At 53.3% G+C, this 18,882-nt stretch overlaps 1 protein-coding gene across 50 annotated transcripts in view; it reads left to right on the top strand.

The window, feature by feature from the left end:
- The window catches only part of CELF4 (CUGBP Elav-like family member 4), a 321,515-nt gene that overhangs the window by 279,874 nt on the left and 22,759 nt on the right, over positions 1-18,882 (top strand). For 25 of the 50 annotated variants that reach the window (XR_013525865.1, XR_013525868.1, XR_013525863.1 and 22 more), the window contains exons 4-8: positions 11,418-11,543; positions 11,779-11,858; positions 12,186-12,329; positions 13,487-13,634; positions 15,681-15,830. Coding sequence is in view for 35 of the 50 variants with exons in the window: in XM_078348050.1 (XP_078204176.1) it covers positions 11,418-11,543; positions 11,779-11,858; positions 12,186-12,329; positions 13,487-13,634; positions 15,681-15,830 (648 nt within the window). In the remaining 15 variants the exon portion in view is untranslated. Of the gene's footprint in view, positions 1-11,414; positions 11,544-11,778; positions 11,859-12,185; positions 12,330-13,486; positions 13,635-15,680; positions 15,831-18,882 lie in introns of all 50 variants that reach the window. The other 25 variants (XR_013525864.1, XR_013525867.1, XR_013525862.1 and 22 more) reach the window with 1 other exon arrangement.

The following is an 18,882-nucleotide window of genomic DNA, read 5'->3' as shown; positions in this document are numbered from 1 at the left end:
AAGGTGACTTCTACATAGAGCCACCATGGTGTCCTGGGCTCCTGCTGAATGGCCTGACTCAAACTCACAGGGCAAGAGTCCAAGGGCCAGAGAGGGAGGCAGCAAGGGGGCAGGTAGAGGCGGTTCCTAGACCCCTCACCTGTACTGAATCCTAAGGCTCAGCTCCTCCTGACTCAGGGTCCCTAGGCCTGCTCGTCCCCCTCAAAGTGCAAGAGATGAGAGTGAAGGAGCCGTTCCTGGCCCCCCAAAGGGTGACAACAGATCCCCAGTTCTGGCTGGTTCTGCAAACGTGCTGCAAGTCCCCCAAAGGCACAGCCACCCCTGCAAACCCCCTTCTCAGGAACCACACATCTGCCCAGAGCAGGCCCCCAGGGCCAGGGAGGGGCTTTGGGAGATGGAAGGGATATTGCAGTTAGAGGAGTCTGCCTGCAGGGCAGATGCCTGTGTGATGAGGAGAGAGGACATTTTCAGCCCACATTCAAGGGAGGGGAAGACCTGAGGACTCAAAAGGAGAAAACTTTGCCTCCTGGAGCACCTAGAAGACTTCCAGACAGCCAGGCTGTGAGCAGAGGGATTGGCAGGACTGGGGAAGGCCTGTGAGGCAAGAACTGGGACCCTGGGCAATGGGGACTCCCATGAGCCCACTCCCTTGTAGCTAGCACGAGGCTAGGGGTGTCCCATCCACTCACCCCTCGGGGCTCTCAGCCAAAGCTCTAGCCCTCAAAAAGCAATGTGGTTACTGGGCATTTTGCCAGAGGTCTGTGTGAAGATGGAGGGGTGGAGAGGGAAGGGAGGGAGTGAGAACTCCAGGCAGTATCTTCTTCTGCCAGGAAAAGGAAGATCCAGCTCAGTCCAGAACAGCTGGGCTGAGTCCTGGCTTCACCAATGACTGGGTGTGAGTTCTTGGGAATGATATTTAACTTCTCTGTGCCTCCGTTTCTTCATCTAAACAGTGGAAATAATCAAATTCCTGCCATGCCTGCAAAGTGCTGCTCTCAATGTCTGGATCACAGTGACTGAGGAGAAATGAGAACGAACCCCTGTGGTTCGTCTTCTTCTTGCTCTTACAGCCATCACCTGGAGGAGTGAGTCACAGCCGCAGCCATGGGCAGGGCACCTCAAGCCCAGTGGAGGGAGGCGGAGGTGACCAGGCTGAGCAGCGCTGACTGGAGCAGGAGGGGCTTTGTGATGTGGGAGTGGGGTTCTGCAGGCTCTCATCATGTAGGGCCTGGGTGGTGTTATGCTGGGCCACAGCAGTAGCCATGGGTGCTGTGAATGAGGAGCCAGATGGAGCCAACGGAGGGCATGGTGCGCTGTGAGGCCAGGCAAAGGTGAGAAGAATGGGCCCAGGGTTGGAGGCCCAGGCCAGGCTTCCAGAGGTCAGAGGAGAGGAGCCAGGCCCTGCACCTTCAGGAAGTGCCCAGATCAGGGTGGGTGAAAGAGGAGGAAGGGGTGTGTGTGTTGGTGTGTGTATATGTGTTGGTGTGTATATTTGTGTGTGTGTGCATGCATGTTGGTGTATGTGCATCTCTGTGTGTGTGTTGGAGTGTGTGGGTGTGTGCATCTGTATGTATGTGTATCTGTGTGTGCTGGTGTGCGTATTGATGTGTGTGTGTATGTTAGTGTGTGTGTATGTATGTGAGTGTTGGTGTGTGTGCTGGGTGTGTATGCATGTTGGGTGGTTGGTTGTGTGTGTTTCGATGTGAGTTGGGGTGTGTGTCTATGCATGTTGGGGTATGTATGTGTATATGTGTGTATGTTGGGGATGTACCTGTGTTAGGGTATGTGTTAAATGTGTGTGTATGTGTATGTGTGTGTGTGTTGGGTGTGTGGGGGTGTTGGTTATGTGTGTTGGGGTGTGTGTCTATGTGGTGTGTGTATGTGTACGTATGTTAGTTTATATGTTGCTTTGTGTGTATGTGTGTATATTGGGGTATATGCATTGGTGTGTGTATTGATGTGTGCATGTCTGTGTGTATGTATTGATGTGTGCATGTCTGTGTGTGTGTATGTTGGGGTAATGCATTGCTGTGTATGTGTGTGTGTGTTGGGGTATATGCATTAGTGTGTGTTGTGTGTATATGTTAAGGTATATGCATTGGTGTGTGTTGGTGTGTGTGTGTGTTGAAGTATATGTGTTGGTGTGTGTTGGGTTGTGTGTATGAGTGTATGTTGGGGTATATGTTGGGGGATTGGTGTCTATGTTGGGGTGTGCATGTATGTGCATATTGGGGTATATGCATTATTGTATATTGTGTGTGTCTGAGTGTATCCTGTGTATGTGTGTATGAGTATATGCATTGGTGTGTATGTTGGGGTGTGTTTATGTTGTGGTGTGTGTAGGTGTGTTTGTGTGTGTTGAGGTATATGTGTTGGGGTGTGTGTGTGTGTGTGTGTGTGTGTATGACTATGTTGGGGAATATGTGTTTGTGTGTATTGATTTGGGCCTGTGTGTGTATGTTAGGGTATATGCATTGGTATATGTTGAGGTGTGTGTGTGAGTGTATGTTGGGGTATATGTGTTGGTGCGTATCGGTGTGTGTATGTGTGTGTGTGTGTGTGTGTGTGTTGGGGTATATGTGTTGGCTGGTGTATGCATTGGTATGTGTGTGTATGTGTTGGGGTGTGTGTTGGTGCATGTATTGGGTGTGTGTGTATGTTAGAGTATATGCATTGGTATATGTTGAGGTGTGAGTGTATGTTGGGGTATATGTGTTGGTGTGTGTGTGTGTGTGTGTGTGTGTGTGTTGGGGTATATGTGTTGGCTGGTGTATGCATTGGTATGTGTGTGTGTGTGTTGGGGTGTGTGTTGGTGCATGTATTGGGTGTGTGTGTATGTTAGGGTATATGCATTGGTATATGTTGAGGTGTGTGTGTGAGTGTATGTTGGGGTATATGTGTTGGTGTGTATCGGTGTGTGTGTGTGTGTTGGAGTATATGTGTTGGCTGGTGTATGCATTGGTATGTGTGTGTGTGTGTTGGGGTATGTGTTGGTGCATGTATTGGGTGTGTGTGTATGTTGGGGTATATGTGTGGTGCGTGTATTGCCCAATGCTAATTGGGCAAATGGATTCATTTATTCATGGCAACACATATTTATTGAGCATCTACTACATGCCACGCCACTGAGACATTGGACCTTGCTGCGTGAATGAACGAACATGGATGTCTCATTCATGAAGGAGAGAGGTCAGGGGGCATGGAGTGGGTGCCTGTGTAGCCCTTTACATGACATTACCAGACTTGGCTTGGTCTCAGAGTGAGGCAGAGCCACCACAGGGTTTCAGCAGGGGAGAGACAGGGTCTGGATTTTAACTGCCCCTTCTGCTGTTCTGTGGAGAGCAGACAGCAGGGTCTTGGGTGGGTGTCAGCATTGAGGAGGTGACTGTCGTACCTGGGTAGCTCCAACCTTCGGGGAAAAGGAGGAGAGATAGCAGACCCTGAAATATCTGGAAGGCAGTGCTGGTGAAGGAGTGCACATGAGGGGGACTCCAGTCTCCGGCCTCCTCCACCCCAACATCAAACAGTGCCAGACCCAGAGGAAGCCAAGCAGATCAAGGGCAGGCACTGCCTCCTGGGGGCGGGGAAGAGCAGGTGAGGGTCTTCATTTGCGTCCTATTACAGGCCCCCAACATGTCCTGATCCCAGTAGCCTTTGATCTGGTCTGATGTCTCCTTCAGCCTTCTTCCCAAGCAGGAAGGCTTTTGTCCTCAGAGGCAGCTCCCAGCCCAGCTGTGCCCAGCTCTGTCTCTGACACAGTGCGGTGGAGGGAAGGGGGAGTGTGTAGCTCTCTACTGGCTCAGGCTCAGAGCCCTCCTGAAGCCTGGTCTGTGCTGACCCTGTGTACCAGGTGAAGGGACTGGCTCTTGGGAGGATGGCCAACCTGGTCACACAGCTGCAGGTTCTTGACTCTGGTGTGGACAGTGGTGCTGGAAACTGTCTGCGCCAACCACCTGGTGGGTAATTCCTAGGTTCTCAGGCTCCAAGGATGGGGGTGCAGACCCCCGTCCCTATCCTCTGCATTTCTATTTAGAAGGCAGTTCTGATGTTGTGTGCTACCCCCCTGGGGCAGTGAGCTGGCTCTACAAGGGCTGGGAAAGGGGAAGAAAAGGAAGCCTCTGGGGCTTAGGGTGGGGTGGTCACACAACCTTAAAAACTGTACATATGTAGATTCAGATGAGTCGCTTTGATCCCTCATCCCTTAGGAGCCATGGCCGCCTGACAGATCTGGATTGGGAGAATTCGTGGAAATGGCGGTAGAGATGCTGAGTAGCTTTGGGGGAAATGTCTATTATCACTCAACCCATGTAGACCTCCTGGTAGGGGCTGGAGAGCATCTCGGTGGTTCCCCGAATGCTGCTGGCTTCTCTGGCTGGCCTGCGCTGGCACGACTTTGCTCAGTTCAGTGTCTCTAGGGGTCCTCTCTACACTCCCAGAGTGAGAGTGGGCATCACCCTCCTGCCAACTGGGGTCCCCTTGGGTGAGCAGTAGTAATGGTTAGAACAGCCACAATAATTGGCATTTACTAGCCTTTTCTCTGTACCACGAACTGTGCTAAAAACCTCATTTAATCCTGGACCCACCTGGGGGGTTATATGCCTTGCCTGAGCCTGCACAGCCCAAACATGGTAGAACCAGGATTTGACAAACAGCCTGAGGTAGTATCTGGAGGACATGCTTGGCCCAGCCCTCCCGTTAAGTCAGGTGTGTCTCCCTGTCCCTGGCTACTGAAGGCCCTCCCTGATCCACAGATGAAGTTACAGAGGGGGACATGTCCTTCACCCTCAGAGTCACTGCCTGTGGGCCCAGAGAGAGCAGAGGATCCTGGGATCCAGGAGGCACACTGCGAGGACCCCTGCATGGAATGACCTCTGGGCAGCAGCCTCTGCCTGGCAGCTGAGGATCAGATTCATGGGTGCTCCAGCCTCTGGGGTCTTGCCCAACCCCTGTCCCTCCCCAAAACCAAAGGCTCCAAAATACAAAAGAGGCCTCGGCTCTGTCATCGTGTCAGGCATTTTCTCTACACCCCTAAACTGCTGTCTTTGAGTTCCAGGTCTCCTAGCAGTCTCTCTGTCCACCCCACCAGCCACTGGACCTCAAAGCCATGTACTCCCCACCCTGATCCCTGGCCTCAGTGTTTTCCCCAGCTCAGTAACCCCCAACCTTCCCTCAGCAGCTGGAGGGAAGAGAATAGTAAAAATCTACTGCGGTGGTAAAAGGCATTAGCCATCTGAACGCTCGGCCACAGCACTTTTGCAACTGTCTACCCTTAAGCATGAAACATTGTTTAATGCTGATGGGAATGAGTGAATCAGATTGTGAAAATTAAACCAGAATTTGAGCATTAGCGCCAGGACGCTGGCATTTGGTGAGTCAAGTGGTACTGCTGTCACCTCCCTCCTCACTGCTTAGGGGCCCCCCTCACCCTGCCCGACCAGCATGATGCTCCCCACGAGGAAAGAGTGGGGGCAGCAGCGAAGGCACTGCCCTGAAACATCCCCCTTAGGAGTTTGTCCTAATTCTGAGGTTCCACTGAGGGTGCCCTGGGCTCTCCTTTTAAAATACAAATCCCTGCAGCCCGAGCCCAGTCCTGCCCTGACACCCTGAGTAGAGTGAGCACAGAAGATTTTGTCTCCCTCACAGAGGAACCCATGGGAGGATGCAAGAGATTCTGGCAACCAGATTCCACTGTCTTTTCTTTTTGGAAGCACCTGTCGCTCCCCAGGGTGCCACCCAGTGCTTTTTATAGGCTGTGAACCAGAGCTCAGAGTTAGACTGGGGTTTCAGGAAAATCAAAAAGAGTCCTGAGTCAGAGGAATGGCTGACTTTTGTATGCGCTGGTGGAAAGGAGCAGGCAGGAGGCAGGTGAAGAAGCAAAGTCAGGCTTCCTCAGGGTCCCCTTCTTGCAAAGCTGCCACAGCCAGGGACCACTTGGAGCAGGTGGAAAGGGCAGCCAAAGGTGTTGCTCCACCTCTCCGCCTTTGCTCGAATTCTGGTGTGGGCCTGTCGCCCCTGCACGTGTCCCACACACATCATAACTCCAGCCCAGCTCCTCCTGGAAGCCATCAGGGTGTAGCCACTTCCTCCTCCCCTTCTAGTCTCTTCTGGCCTGCATCCTGGAGTTACTGGATGTGTCTATCAGGCCTGTTCTCTGTTCTTTCACCAGGGGCTCCAAGGCAGAGGCTCTGGGCCCACAGACCAAGGACTCTGGATTCTCCAGGGATCTCAGAGCCAAGCACAACTCTTTCTCCCCAACCGGGTAAAAGAGAAAACCCAGAATCGCTCCCAAAACTCATCTCAGATCTTCTGTTCTGACAATTCCCTGGGGCACACAGTGAGTGCTCAATCAATGCTTGCTGAAGGAGTGGCCAGAGGGGAGACCCAAAGCATGGCGGGGGCTTTGTCCAGCCCCTCCTGAGGTGGCTGTAAGCACCTTGACCTGACACAGAGCTGTGGGCTTCTCCCATCCACAATTTTATCGACTTCCCCCAGCCCCAGCTCCTACGCAGATGGGGTAGTGAGTATAGGCTCTGCCTACTCCCCGACAATGGTTAGACATCTGAGCACAAAGAGCCAAGCTACCCTCTCTGGGTCCAGGCAGGGCTTGGATGAGCACCCATCTCATGTTGCCCAGCCCTCTGAGGAGTCACACTCCTGTTCCACAGAACAGATGCTTCCTCACACCTGCAGGCACAGACACTCGGTTTAAAAGAGCAGATGGCAGCAGCAAGGGCTTTGGGATCAGGAAGTCAAGGACCCCCATGAGACTGGGTTGAGTTTAGGCTCCAGCTGTGGGCAACCTCCTGTGCATCCTGGAGCTGCTTCTCCACCCCAGCTTCCTCGTCTGAAAAAGTGTGAAACGCTTGGTGTTATCTAGGGTCCTGTCCAGCACTGCCACTCTATGACCTTGTTCTTCCAGGTTCAGGGACAGCAGTTCTTGGGGCCACTGTATGGCAGCCCTACTGGCCTTTGTCTTGTTTGGGTACTTGTGTGTTGTGGATGGCCAGTCTCTCCACCCAGATGGCAGCTCTGTCGAGCAGCTGCATCTCTCTTGTTTACCTCTGTAGAAGCGATGCTTGGAACAGTGTCTGGCACAGAGAAGGCGCTCAGTGAACAGCTGCTGAGTGACTGTAAAACATGCTCCCCTTGCTCTGTCCCTTGACCAAGAGAAACCCATGAGGCCTCAGTCCCCTCAGCTTAGGTCAGGGGATTTTGTCATGCTCAGTTTCCAACTTCCAGGGCTGAGCCCCTGACCTGAGCTGGGCTCTGTTAAGAGGAGAATCTGGGCTCCCAATGCCAGCCTCCAGTTGCTTACCACATCTCCGAGCTCCCAGGGGTTCTCAGCGACCTCCCACTCACTCTTCAGCCCCTCCCCACACTAGCTCTGAGGCCACTCTTCACCTCGCCACCTTGGCCCAGCCCAGCAGCACCTGCCTGAATCTCTTTACAGGGGCAGCTCCTGACACCCCAACTGTGGGAAGCAGTGGGCTCAGGGCTGAGGGCTCACCAGAAAAGGGGGACCACCAGAGCCTCTCCATTATCCTGGGTCCCAGCCCAGGCACTGGGCAGTGGCCAGGGCCTGCTCTGCCTGTACCAGGAGTCAGGGGCTGTGTAGATGGAGGAGGGTGGGCACGGACTGGGGAAACTGAGTCATTCTCCAAGACTCTTGTGAAATTGGCATCAGATCCAAGATACCAGCCAAATCATACCATTGTTTATCTGACACAACTTGAGACAGTGCCTCAGGAAAGTGGCCAGTAAGAAGGTGGGCAGACAGCGTGGGAGACGGGGATGTTGTCCATCTCAGTGGGTCGCCTCAGCCTCAGAATCTAGTCCAACCTGTTGCTTCAAGTATGTTCCCCATCATGAGATGTGGATCCTCCACCTTCTCCTCTCACCCTCTTTGATCTCTGCCCCCTCACAATAGGGGTGACCTTCCAGGCCAAAGCAAGGCAGGGTGAGCACTGCATTTCCTCTTCCTCCTGCATGATGAAACTCAAGTAGGGGCCATTGCCATGGTAATTACCTCTGGGCAGGCACCACCCCTGCAGCAGGCACTACCCCTGCAGCAGCGCTTGGGACCCTAGCCACCAGCATGGCAGGAGTGTCTCATCACACCCATTTCATAGATCCCAAAACTCAGGTGTGGAGAAGAGAGCGGGAGTGGGAGTCAGTGGGCCTGGCCCAGAAGGAGGTCCACTTGCGAACTTCAAGTCCCCGTAGTCCCTGGTCTGCGAGAGAAACCTTAGAATCACTCACACAAGTCACAATCCCCAACTGGAGGACAGTGCAAACTGTACACATTTGAGGATCCTAGAAGCAAACATTTGCGTTGGGTGCAGTCAATCCATGACTGCCTGGAGGAAGTGTCTGAAGCTGAGTTTCTTTGGTTTCTTGTAGCCCTCCAGAAAGGTAAGGGTGGCTGTAGTTTCCCTGGGGAAATCCATATGGGGAGGAAGGAAGAGGGGGAGCCTGGCCGCTTATATGTTTAGAAAGGCTTCAAGCAGGAGGCTCTTCACTGAGAACTGCACAGGGAAGGGAGATTTCAGGGGAGGTGAACGAGGAATTAGGAAAAAACAAAAAACCCAAAACCGGCTAAAGAAGGAAGTGGCTGGATAGAAAGGCACGTGTGGATGAATTTTAATGCAATCAGAAAACTGTCATAGCGATAATAAAGGAATACATTCAGACATCAGAGAGGCGAAGGCGAAAAACTGCGGTCCCCGAATGTAAATCAAGCTTGGGCAGAGGAGGTGCCTTCCCTTTCTTTCCTTTTTCTGTCCAAGTGAGGAAATGGAATTTTTAGCAAGAGGGCCAGGGATTAGCAGGGGGGCGGGTTTCCATTTCTTAGTCTTTCTGAAAACCCTATTCAGTTGAGCCTTTAAAAGGCACCAAAGGTTGAGGGGGAGGTAGGGGGATGGGGTGGGGAGGAGGAGCTGTTTTAATTACTCCACAAAAGAAGGAAAAGCTCCCATTTCACTTCCAGTAAATTGCTGTTGCTGCTTCCAGGAGTCAGACTTAAGGGCTCCCCATTCTTTTCTCCTTTTCTGTCATCTTTCCTCACAGCCCTCTTCTCCCAGCTATTTCCCTCTAATGCTCTTGCCTGTGTTTCCTGCCAGTTTCTCTCCCCCGCTCCCTTTCTGCTCTGAACTCTATCTCCTCCCATCCCACTTCAGCTTTCCGCTTCCACCCTCCCTCTCTCTTTTCCTTCTCCAGAGACTGGAGTTGGTAGGGGAGGGCTGCACAAGGAACTCTGGAGATTAGGTGGGGGTGTGCCCCAAAGTCTTGCTGGGACTCTGGGGTCCAGAGCTTCAGCTGAGGCCCATCCTGTTGGAGGGCAGCTGGTGTTTCCTGATCCAGAGCTGGTAACAGGAACCAGCAACCATGCCCTGCAGGTTATGGGAGGAGCTGGGACTCCAGCACCACGGCACCATGGCACCACATCATCATTGAGAATTGGCCCAGTGCCAAGTGCATCTGGGCTGAGGAGTACCAGCAGGGCAGAGGGCAGGAGGACTGTGCAGGTAGCTTTCAGAGCACAGGAGCCTGGAAGCTTCCTCTGCTTTGCTTCAGACCCCAGGACAGCCCCTCAGCTCTAAGTCAACTCTCCTGGCAATATGGGCAAGGTGAGGGTTCTCTAGGAGAGTAGGTACCAACCACCTTGAATACAGAAGGACACAGGGTCCCTGAGTGACTGTGTGTTCAGAGGAAATCATAAACACATGGCCATTTGAAGTTTTGGGGTCTGCATTTCTGCAGCTTTGGCTGTGTGTCAATCATGTAATCATCCACAAACATCCAGTGAGTGCCTGCTGAGTGCAGCCACCCCTGGGACTCTGTTCCAGTTCCTATGGCTGCATACCAATTTAGCCCGAAACTGAGTGTTGTAAAACAACCGTTTATTTTGCTCATGGATTCCATGGGTCAGGAATTCACAGGGCACAGCATGGAAGGCCTGTCTCTGCTCCAGGATGTCTGGGTCTCAGCTGGAAAATTCCAAGGCTGGGAGCTGGCATTATCTGAGGACTCATTCATTCACATGTTTGGTGGTTGATGTTGGCTGTCTGCTGGGGCCTCAGTTCCTTTCCATGGGGACTCTTCTACATGGGCTAATTGGGGGTTCACAACATAGTGGCTGGCTTCCACAGAGCTAACACTTCTCAAAACACAGCCAACGGGAAGCTGATCTCTTTTATGACCCAACCTCAGAAGTCAACTGGCGTCACTTCTGCCATTCTTTATTGGTTAGAGCAGTCACAAGCCCCACTGAGATTCAAGGGGAAGGAAGATATCCCCCAGCTCTCAGTGAGAGGAGTGGCAGTCACACTGAAGTCAGAGCATGTGGGCTGCGGGCATCTTCTGCAGTGATTTACCAGCGGCCACAGGCCGACACAGCCCCACGCGCACCTTGTCACCCTGAGCACACAGCGTGGGGTCAACAAAGCACTTGATACTCATCACAGGTGTGTGTGGGCTGCTGAGGCACCTTCAGGAACAGGCACCCCCAAAGTGTCCAGGGCAGAATTTTGCAGCGTCAAGAAATAGAAGAGCCAGACCACGGAGGGGGCATGCAGATGGAGGAAAAAACCATGTGAGATACCAACGAGGTGTGCCTGGGATGGCACAGGGTGGGCAGTCATTCACTTTGTTCACCCCATCACTGAATAGAGGGCCCACTGTGCGCCAGGCACTGCTGCTTCAGCAGAGAGACCTGGTCTCTTTCCCCAGTGATCACCCCAGGGAATGGGTGGGAGAGGGGAGCTTTCCGAAACCCACAGTCATTGTCCTTTGACATTCCAGCCACAGGGATGGGGCTGAGATAGAGTAAGGGAAGGGTAAGAAGGGGCTTGGGTGAGGAAGCAATACTCAGCTGAGAGCTGGAAGAAGAGGACTGGACCTTGTGATGAGTGCGCTCCAGGCAGGGGAACAGCAACTGCAAAGGCCCGACGGCAGACCTCACAGTTGTGATTCATTCTGGCACCTGTAGAGCAGAGCGCGTGAGACCAGGGAGGAAGGGAACGCAGGCTGCCGAACGACCCGTGTGCTCTCATGAGGGGCTAGCCCAGGGGCTCTGCCCTTCAGGGTGCGGCCTGCCCTTCAGGCGGGAGGAGGCCGAGTCGCTGCCATCCAGCTCCCGCCTGCCACAGCTTCCCCCGCACTTGTCTCGCGGCTGTGCGCTCCCTCCCCTACCCCACCCACTTCACCCCCTCGCCCCGCCCCCGTCCCCCTACCCCAAGCCCCGCCCCCATCCCCCTCCCCGCATCCCTCTCCCCCGGCTCCGAGACCCCAGCCCTGCCTCCCTGGCTCCTCCCTCTCCCTGTCGCCCTCCCCTCTCCTGCCGAGCCCTGCTCCCTGGGCCGCCCCCGCGCAGCCCGGTCCCTGGCCCGGGTAAGCATCTCCTAATTTTGTTCCAGAAGATAGAAAACTCTTTGTGGGCATGCTCAACAAGCAACAGTCCGAGGACGACGTGCGCCGCCTCTTCGAGGCCTTCGGGAACATCGAGGAGTGCACCATCCTGCGCGGGCCCGACGGCAACAGCAAGGGTGCGCGGGGGCGGGGCGGGGCCGGGAAGCTGCCAGGGAAGCTGCCCGGGAGGGAGGGGCGAGGCAGAGGGAGACCCGAGGGCACCTCTGAGGTCGCGGTCAGTCTCTGGGCTTTTTGGTGTCTCTTTCTCAATCTCTGCCTCACCGGTCTGCGTTCACCTGGGATGCGCCCTCTCCTCCCGGCCCCTCCCTGGCCCTGCTTCTGGGTCCCAGCTCGGCCTCTCGCATCCCGCAGGGTGCGCCTTTGTGAAGTACTCCTCCCACGCCGAGGCGCAGGCCGCCATCAACGCGCTACACGGCAGCCAGACTATGCCGGTGAGTGCTGGCCGCTTGGGGAGGGGGCGAGGGCAGAGGCGGGCCGAGACCCCAGAACCCGCCATACCTGCCGGCAGCCCAGTCTCCCCGAGAGACCGGAGAGCATGACCCTTATCCCTGGTTCTCAGACAAGGACGCTGAGACCCAGGGATGTTAAGGAACCGGCTCGAGGTTACCCAGGTAGAAACCCACGGTGGGGTTCACACCTCATTCCCCTGGGCGAGCGCTGATGCCACCCTCTCCAAAGCGCCCCGAGGAGTGGGTGGGGTGGGCCCCGGGCCAGGGGCACCAACAGCAGGTGGGTCTCACGCGCCGCCCCGGCCGCAGGGAGCCTCGTCCAGTCTGGTGGTCAAATTCGCCGACACCGACAAGGAGCGCACGATGCGGCGAATGCAGCAGATGGCTGGCCAGATGGGCATGTTCAACCCCATGGCCATCCCTTTCGGGGCCTACGGCGCCTACGCTCAGGCAGTAAGTGGCAGCACGGGCAGCGCGGTTCTCAAGCTCACTCCCCTGGGAGCCCCAGAGAGCAGGACACCTTACCGAAAATACTGTTCTAGCCCTCGCCCTCGCCCTCGCCCTCACCCTCACCCTCCGTGGTGAGAAGGGGGCCAGAATGAACCCATGAACCCAGGGAGTGTAACTTCAGAAGGGACTGAGAGAAGGCTGGCCCAGTGGGGTGGTTGCCAGGAGAAGGTAAGCGTGGTTCTAAGGCGCAGAGCTAAGAGAGGCCCCCAGAAACGTTACCCTGAGCCTTTTCACCACAGCCAGATCATCGTTGGACTCCCAGAAGCACAGATGAGAAGGGGAGGTTCAGGTCATTGGTTGCAAACCACACCCACTCCGTGGAACCTGTCTGCAGGCCTCCTGGTCTCTCCTGGCAGGGGTCCTGTAAGGCACCTCAAAGCCCACACTTCTGATATCCCCTTAGGCCTCTGGCCCACCTACTTTTTTCTTCCACATTGGGGCTCACTCTGTCAGCCTCTCCCAGAGCTGCCTCCAGATGGTTACCACAGCCCCCATGTGGGTGGCACTGAGGCAGGTCACAGTTCTGGGTCTGAAAACACAGGTGCACCTCACTTCTGCAGTGCTGCCCACCTTGGCCACATTCTGTAGCCTCCCCTGTCTGCACTCACCTTTGTGACAACACTGGAGGTGCCTGGTGTTCTATTCATAATTCTCCTGTCACTTCTACCAACAGACTCCAAATTAAAATCATTCTGGACAGAAACCTGTGCTAAGGAAGTTCTGCAGAGACTCAGAACTTCCTTAGCATGTCTCTAGTGCTGCGGATGCCACATTCCCACAAATGACAGGCCTTACACAGGGCTCACCTGCACCCACGGAGCCAGTCTCCTCCCCTGCCCCCTACAACAACTTCAGAATTCCGAAGACCCTAGTGTTACTTTTAAATACAGTCACCTCTCAGGGCGATGGCTTCTAATAGCTGTTGAAATATGGAGCAAGAATGGGAGAGGCATGAGGGCTTTCTGGGGTGCTGGCTGGGAGAATGTCTGGGGTCTCTGGGGCTCAGAGCTTGGGTGGTTAGTCTCCAGGAGCTGAGGCCCTTGTCAGGGAGGGATGCCCCCTGGAAGCACGTGATATTTTTTCCACTCCCTCTGCCCCAGCTGATGCAGCAGCAAGCAGCCCTGATGGCGTCAGTCGCGCAGGGTGGCTACCTGAACCCCATGGCTGCCTTCGCTGCCGCCCAGATGCAGCAGATGGCGGCCCTCAACATGAACGGCCTGGCGGCCGCACCTATGACCCCAACCTCAGGTGAGCTGGCAGGTGCCTACACAGGGTCTAGCCCAGTGGGAGAGCAGCTGGTCCAGGCTGGGACCTAATTTCAGCTACCAGCAGACCATTATGTGGCAAGAGCCCATAGTGTCTGGGCCCAAGAGGCCTTGACTTCTGACAGTTTGTCTCAAAAATGCTCTAATCCCTGGGGATCCAAGGAAAGATGAGATGTGGCACCCATGCAGTCAGTCCACCGGGTGGGGCAGATTCCTCTCAAGTTGTTTGTGTCAGGAAACAATGTGTCTTAATCTCTATTAACAATAGAGATCTGGAAAGAAATGGACATGAAGACATCACCCTATGGTGTCTATGAGGAAAACAGCCTTGGCCATTCTGTGGCCTTGTTCAGTCCCTGGCCCAAGCACAGAAGGAACTCATTTGTTTTTTTTGTTTGTTTGTTTGTTTTCATTTCCCTTTAACCCAACCTAAACTCACTGGCTTTTTCTAAGACAACTCTGTAACAAGCTAGAGAGAACCACAGGAGTTATCAAGGGACAGGAACTTGGAAACGACCCAGCTCACAAGTCATGTTTTTGATTGAATTTTGGCTATTGTCCAGTCCAGTGAGTCTCAACTGTTGCAGTTATGCCCCTGAACTCCCAGGACATCTGGAGACATTTCCGACTGTCACAGCTGGGAGTGAGGATTGCTACTGAAATCTAGTGGGTAGAGGCCAGGGATATTGCTATACATCTTACAGTGCACAGAACAGCCACCACAAGGGAATTTCTGGCCCCAAATGGTAATAGTGTCAAAGCTGAGAAATGCTCCTGCACCCCAGATGCTCATTCACCGAGCTTACTCGGCTCTCTGTGCCCAGGCCACAGCAGCAACTTTCTTAACATCCCAGAGCCATTCCTTTCCCAGTTGAAAGCCACAAAAGACTGCGCCATCTCTGGGCTCAGCTGGAACACTACCCTCCACCTCTGATCCCCATGTGTACCCCCTTCAAGGGATACACATGAGTCCAGGCAGTGGGCCAGACTCAGGTCCATGTTCTCAGAGGTACCCTGGTACCTACATGAGAGGAAGGCCCTTTCCAGCCTCTGGGACCTCAGTGCCATCACCATAATATCCACATCTCAGGTTCCACCCACCTGGCATAGGGAGGACACAGTGTATTGTCATTTGACCCCAACTGTATCCTCACCATCATGACCACTACCATTGCTTCAACTGGAGGAGACCGAGGTGTCTACTTTGTGTATGAGCTAGAGCTGAGTCTGCAGTCTATAACAACCTCTCTGCCTCAGTACAAGAGATTGCCAGAATTAAGACGTACTCCATCTAGGTAGAAAAACTCCTTGGAGAGGTATATCAACCCCCTAGTGACCAAGTAAAGACCAGCTAATTCTGCCTTAGCTGGAGAGAGCAAGAACACTGAAAAAGACTGAAGGAGGGCCAGGCATGGTGGTTCACACCTCTAATCCCAGCACTTTGAGAGGCTGAGGTGGGTGGATCACTTGAGGTCAGCAGTTCAAGACCCACCTGGCCAACATGGTGAAACCTGTCTCTACTAAAAAATACAAAAAATAGCTGAGCATGGTGGTGCATGGTGGTAGTCCCAACTACTTGGGAAGCTGAGGCAAGAGAATCTCTTGAACATGGGAGGCAGAGGTTGCAGTAAACCACAATTGCACCACTGTACTCCAGCCTGGGCAACAGCCCAAGACTATCTCAAAAAACAAACAAACAAAAAAGGCTGAAGAAGAAACAAGTATAGTTACAGTCGAGGGCATTGAGAGTAGTCTGTGTGCTAAGGAGAAGCCAAAAGGGTCAGAGATATCTTCCTTGGGCAGGTGGAATTTGGACTCTGCCTTGAAGGATGGATACAATTGGGATACGTGAAGTCACTTCATATAGGGAGATAAGCCAAGGTATGCGTCATAGATAAGATTGAGCTGGTATGTGAGGTCCAAGTCTATCCACAGGTCCTTGGAAACAGTTGAGTAGAGCTTTATGGGTGGACCTTCCTCATGTCTGTTCTGCTTGCCTCCCTCCATTATTCCACGTCCCTGGAACCAGGTGGCAGCACCCCTCCGGGCATCACTGCACCAGCTGTGCCTAGCATTCCATCCCCCATTGGGGTGAACGGCTTCACCGGCCTCCCCCCACAGGCCAATGGGCAACCTGCTGCGGAAGCTGTGTTCGCCAATGGCATCCATCCCTACCCAGGTAAGCACATCTAGTAGCACTTCCTTTCCTGTGCAGCACTTTCTTTATCCATGCTGTTCCTGCTCTTTCTGTTATAACAAGATGTGGCTCCTGCCCTCTGTTCATTTCTTGATGAAACTCTGTGATCAGAGGGGGCCAGCCTCCCATCTTCCTTCAGGGAGCCCATGATGGCAGAAAAGAGACCAAAATCCTGCCCTTGGGGAGATGTCATTCTGATCAGGGAGACAGAACCCCATTCCAGGTGCTCTCTTAGCAAAGAAAGGAGACTGGGTGCAGTTGTACAACCATGTAGAGGCGAGTGAGTGCAAAATAATTGAGTGTGAATTTAACCTACAAGAAGTAAGGGGATAGAAACTAGAAGAACAATCAGGGTTAGTGTTAAGTAGGAAAAGACTCTTTGGGAAAGGAGTGGAGGGAGATATGATTGGCACTCTGGCTAGTACAGACCAGTCCAGTCCTTTGTTGCACATAGAACGCGATCAGCACCCTGGACAGCTCAGCGCCTCAGACAGCCCAGCATCTCGAACAGCTCCTAGACCCTCTTTTCAAAAAGCCTAGCACACAGGAAGATCCAGGAGGCCTGCTCCTGATTAACTTTGTTCCTCAAATTTAGCCATCCTCACAAGGTGAGAGTGTCCAGTTGGCCTGAAACAGCTCCTCTCCCTTATCTGGAGAATGGGCTTCTATCAGGGTAGGGAAGCTGGGCCCAAAGCCCTATAGTAGGGCTCTAAGGCCAATGTTCTCGAGATGTGAAGAGTGCCGCCTTCCTGGAGGGCAGAGGATAAGGTTAAAGTCCCCGTAAGTATCAGTAAGTGCCCAGTTTGTGGTGGGAAAGGGGGGGCTCAAGAAGGAGGGCGGGACATGGACCTATAATTTGGGAGGTCAGAGTCCATTGAGAACACAATCTAAGTCTACACAATGATGAGACAATAAGGCAGAATTAAGTTTCATCAAGAGTGAGTGTTCTCAGATTTGAAATGCTAAAGGATCCAAATGAATGGAGGGTTCTATAGGCTGAAGAAGCCCAGAAGAGCCTCCCCAAGGAGGAAGCTACCATTGAGCTTTAACAGATGGGCAAGAATTGGAGAGGTGAAGATAAACAAGGAACACCCTCCTGTAGAGGGACCTGCCTGGCAAGAGTGGTGGTGGTAAGGAGGTTGGCACACAGGGCAGGCAGGCCAGCGCAACGTGGATTGGCAGCAGGGGCTGGGTCCTGTTCCTCACTTTGGGTTCCTATCAGAATCCACTGTGGGGCTTTATATAACCACAGAAGCCCAGACATTCTCATTTCCTTGTCTGGAATGCAGTTTAGGCATTTGTAGTATATAAAAGTTCCACCAGGGCTGGGCATGGTGGCTCACACTGTAATTCTAGCACTTTGGGAGGCCAAGGTGGGTGGATCACTTGAGGTCAGGAGTTCGAGACCAGCCTGGTCAACACAATGTAAACCATCTCTGCTAAAAATACAAAAAACGAGCCAGTCATGGTGGTGCACGTCTGTAGTCCCAGCTACTCAGGAGGCTGAGGCAGAAGAGTCACTTGAACCCAGGAGGCGGAGGTTGCAGTGAGCCGAGATTGTGGCACTGTGCTCCAGACTGGGTAACAGAGCAAGACTCCATCTCAAAAAAAAAAAAAGAAAAGAAAAGAAAAAGAAAAGTCCCACCAGCAGCAGAGTGCAAGGTCACTGTACTAGAGAGAAATAGAGGAGAATCTCCTGACTTTGAACTTGGAGTTGTTTCATTCCCTATTCCAGGGCTTGCCCCATGATATACCCCTCAGTCCATTAAGAAGAGGCCAGAGGAGTCTAGAGAGTGAAGTGATGGGGCTCTAAGGATCTGGGGTATTGTTTAAGGATGATGACCCCAGGCTGGTAGGGTGGCAGGGGCAGGCAAGCTGGGGGTACTGGGGGATGAGACCCCACCAGTCTCAGGTTCATAGGCTGGGAGATGGGATCCCCAGCACATCTGGTGGCTTCATTTCCCACCTCTCCCTGCCCACAAGCCCATCTGGATCTTTGGCTCCTGATAAACCTGCTCCTTCCCCACCCCCTCCAGCATCTGTGAGCTATTTCCCTCATGGAATTTGGAAATGTTTCTTTCCCCCATTTGTAACAATCTGCCACATCTCATAAACAATTCCCTGCCAGAGCAAGAGGGAGGGAGGGAGGGATGGAGGGAAGGGAAGGAGAAAAGTAGTACATTAAAAAAATTAATTTACCATCTTTAAATACAGAGTTTGGATCTGCTGTAATGAGCGAGATCCTTCAAAACGTTCACTCTTTGGCAGTTACTAACGAGGTCGTTAAGCAGAGAAGTAGAGAGGGGTCTCATAAATGCTTTTCTCTGCTTCCTAGCCCCAGGTAGCATTTCTGATCTCCCATCTTGGGTTCTTGCTGGATGCACACAGTGTGGCCTTTACTGTCATATAAATACCCTTGAAGGGGTGGCTCTCACAAACATTGAAGATTGTTCGTTCATTCTTTTCATCGTCCTCTTCATCAGATGCTTATGATGTTCCTGGCACTGTGCTGGAGGCTGCCATGCAAATCGTGCAGGTTATATTTTGCATGAGGGCACCAAACCGTGTGCCCAAAGGAAAGGGCATGCTTTTCCAATTTGCATAAAGACACAGCATGGGTGAGCAGCTGGAAAGCCTGAGAGCACAATCTGGACACAGTTCTCCCCCCACAGAGCTGAGAGGCTGGCAGAGCAGAGGGGCAGAGGGAAGGTAGGGAAGAGACCACTCTGCCAAGCACATCACACCAGGGAGCCCTTGGCTCCAGTCTCTACCATGGGGGAAACAGAGGGACAGGGCATGGGACTGGGACAGCCCCAGACAAGAAGGAACCTGCATTGTGGCCCATCTTCAGCTCCCCACATCTGAGCAGATCCCTCATAGGTCCAGCTCCCTTGCCACATCCTGCTTCTGGGGGCTGTGGAACATACTGTCCCACTGTCTCCAGGGACCTCTGCACCAGGCTTTTCCCTGGGCATCTTTCAGGTCCAGGTGCTCGCTCTCTCTCTCCCTCTCTCTCTCTCTCTCTCTCTCTCTC

This window comes from Callithrix jacchus, chromosome 13 (genome assembly GCF_049354715.1).
Source record: "Callithrix jacchus isolate 240 chromosome 13, calJac240_pri, whole genome shotgun sequence".
NCBI classification, from domain to species: domain Eukaryota; kingdom Metazoa; phylum Chordata; class Mammalia; order Primates; family Cebidae; genus Callithrix; species Callithrix jacchus.
The sequence above is the reverse complement of the archived record's forward strand: the minus strand, read 5'-3'. Positions and strand labels throughout refer to the sequence as shown.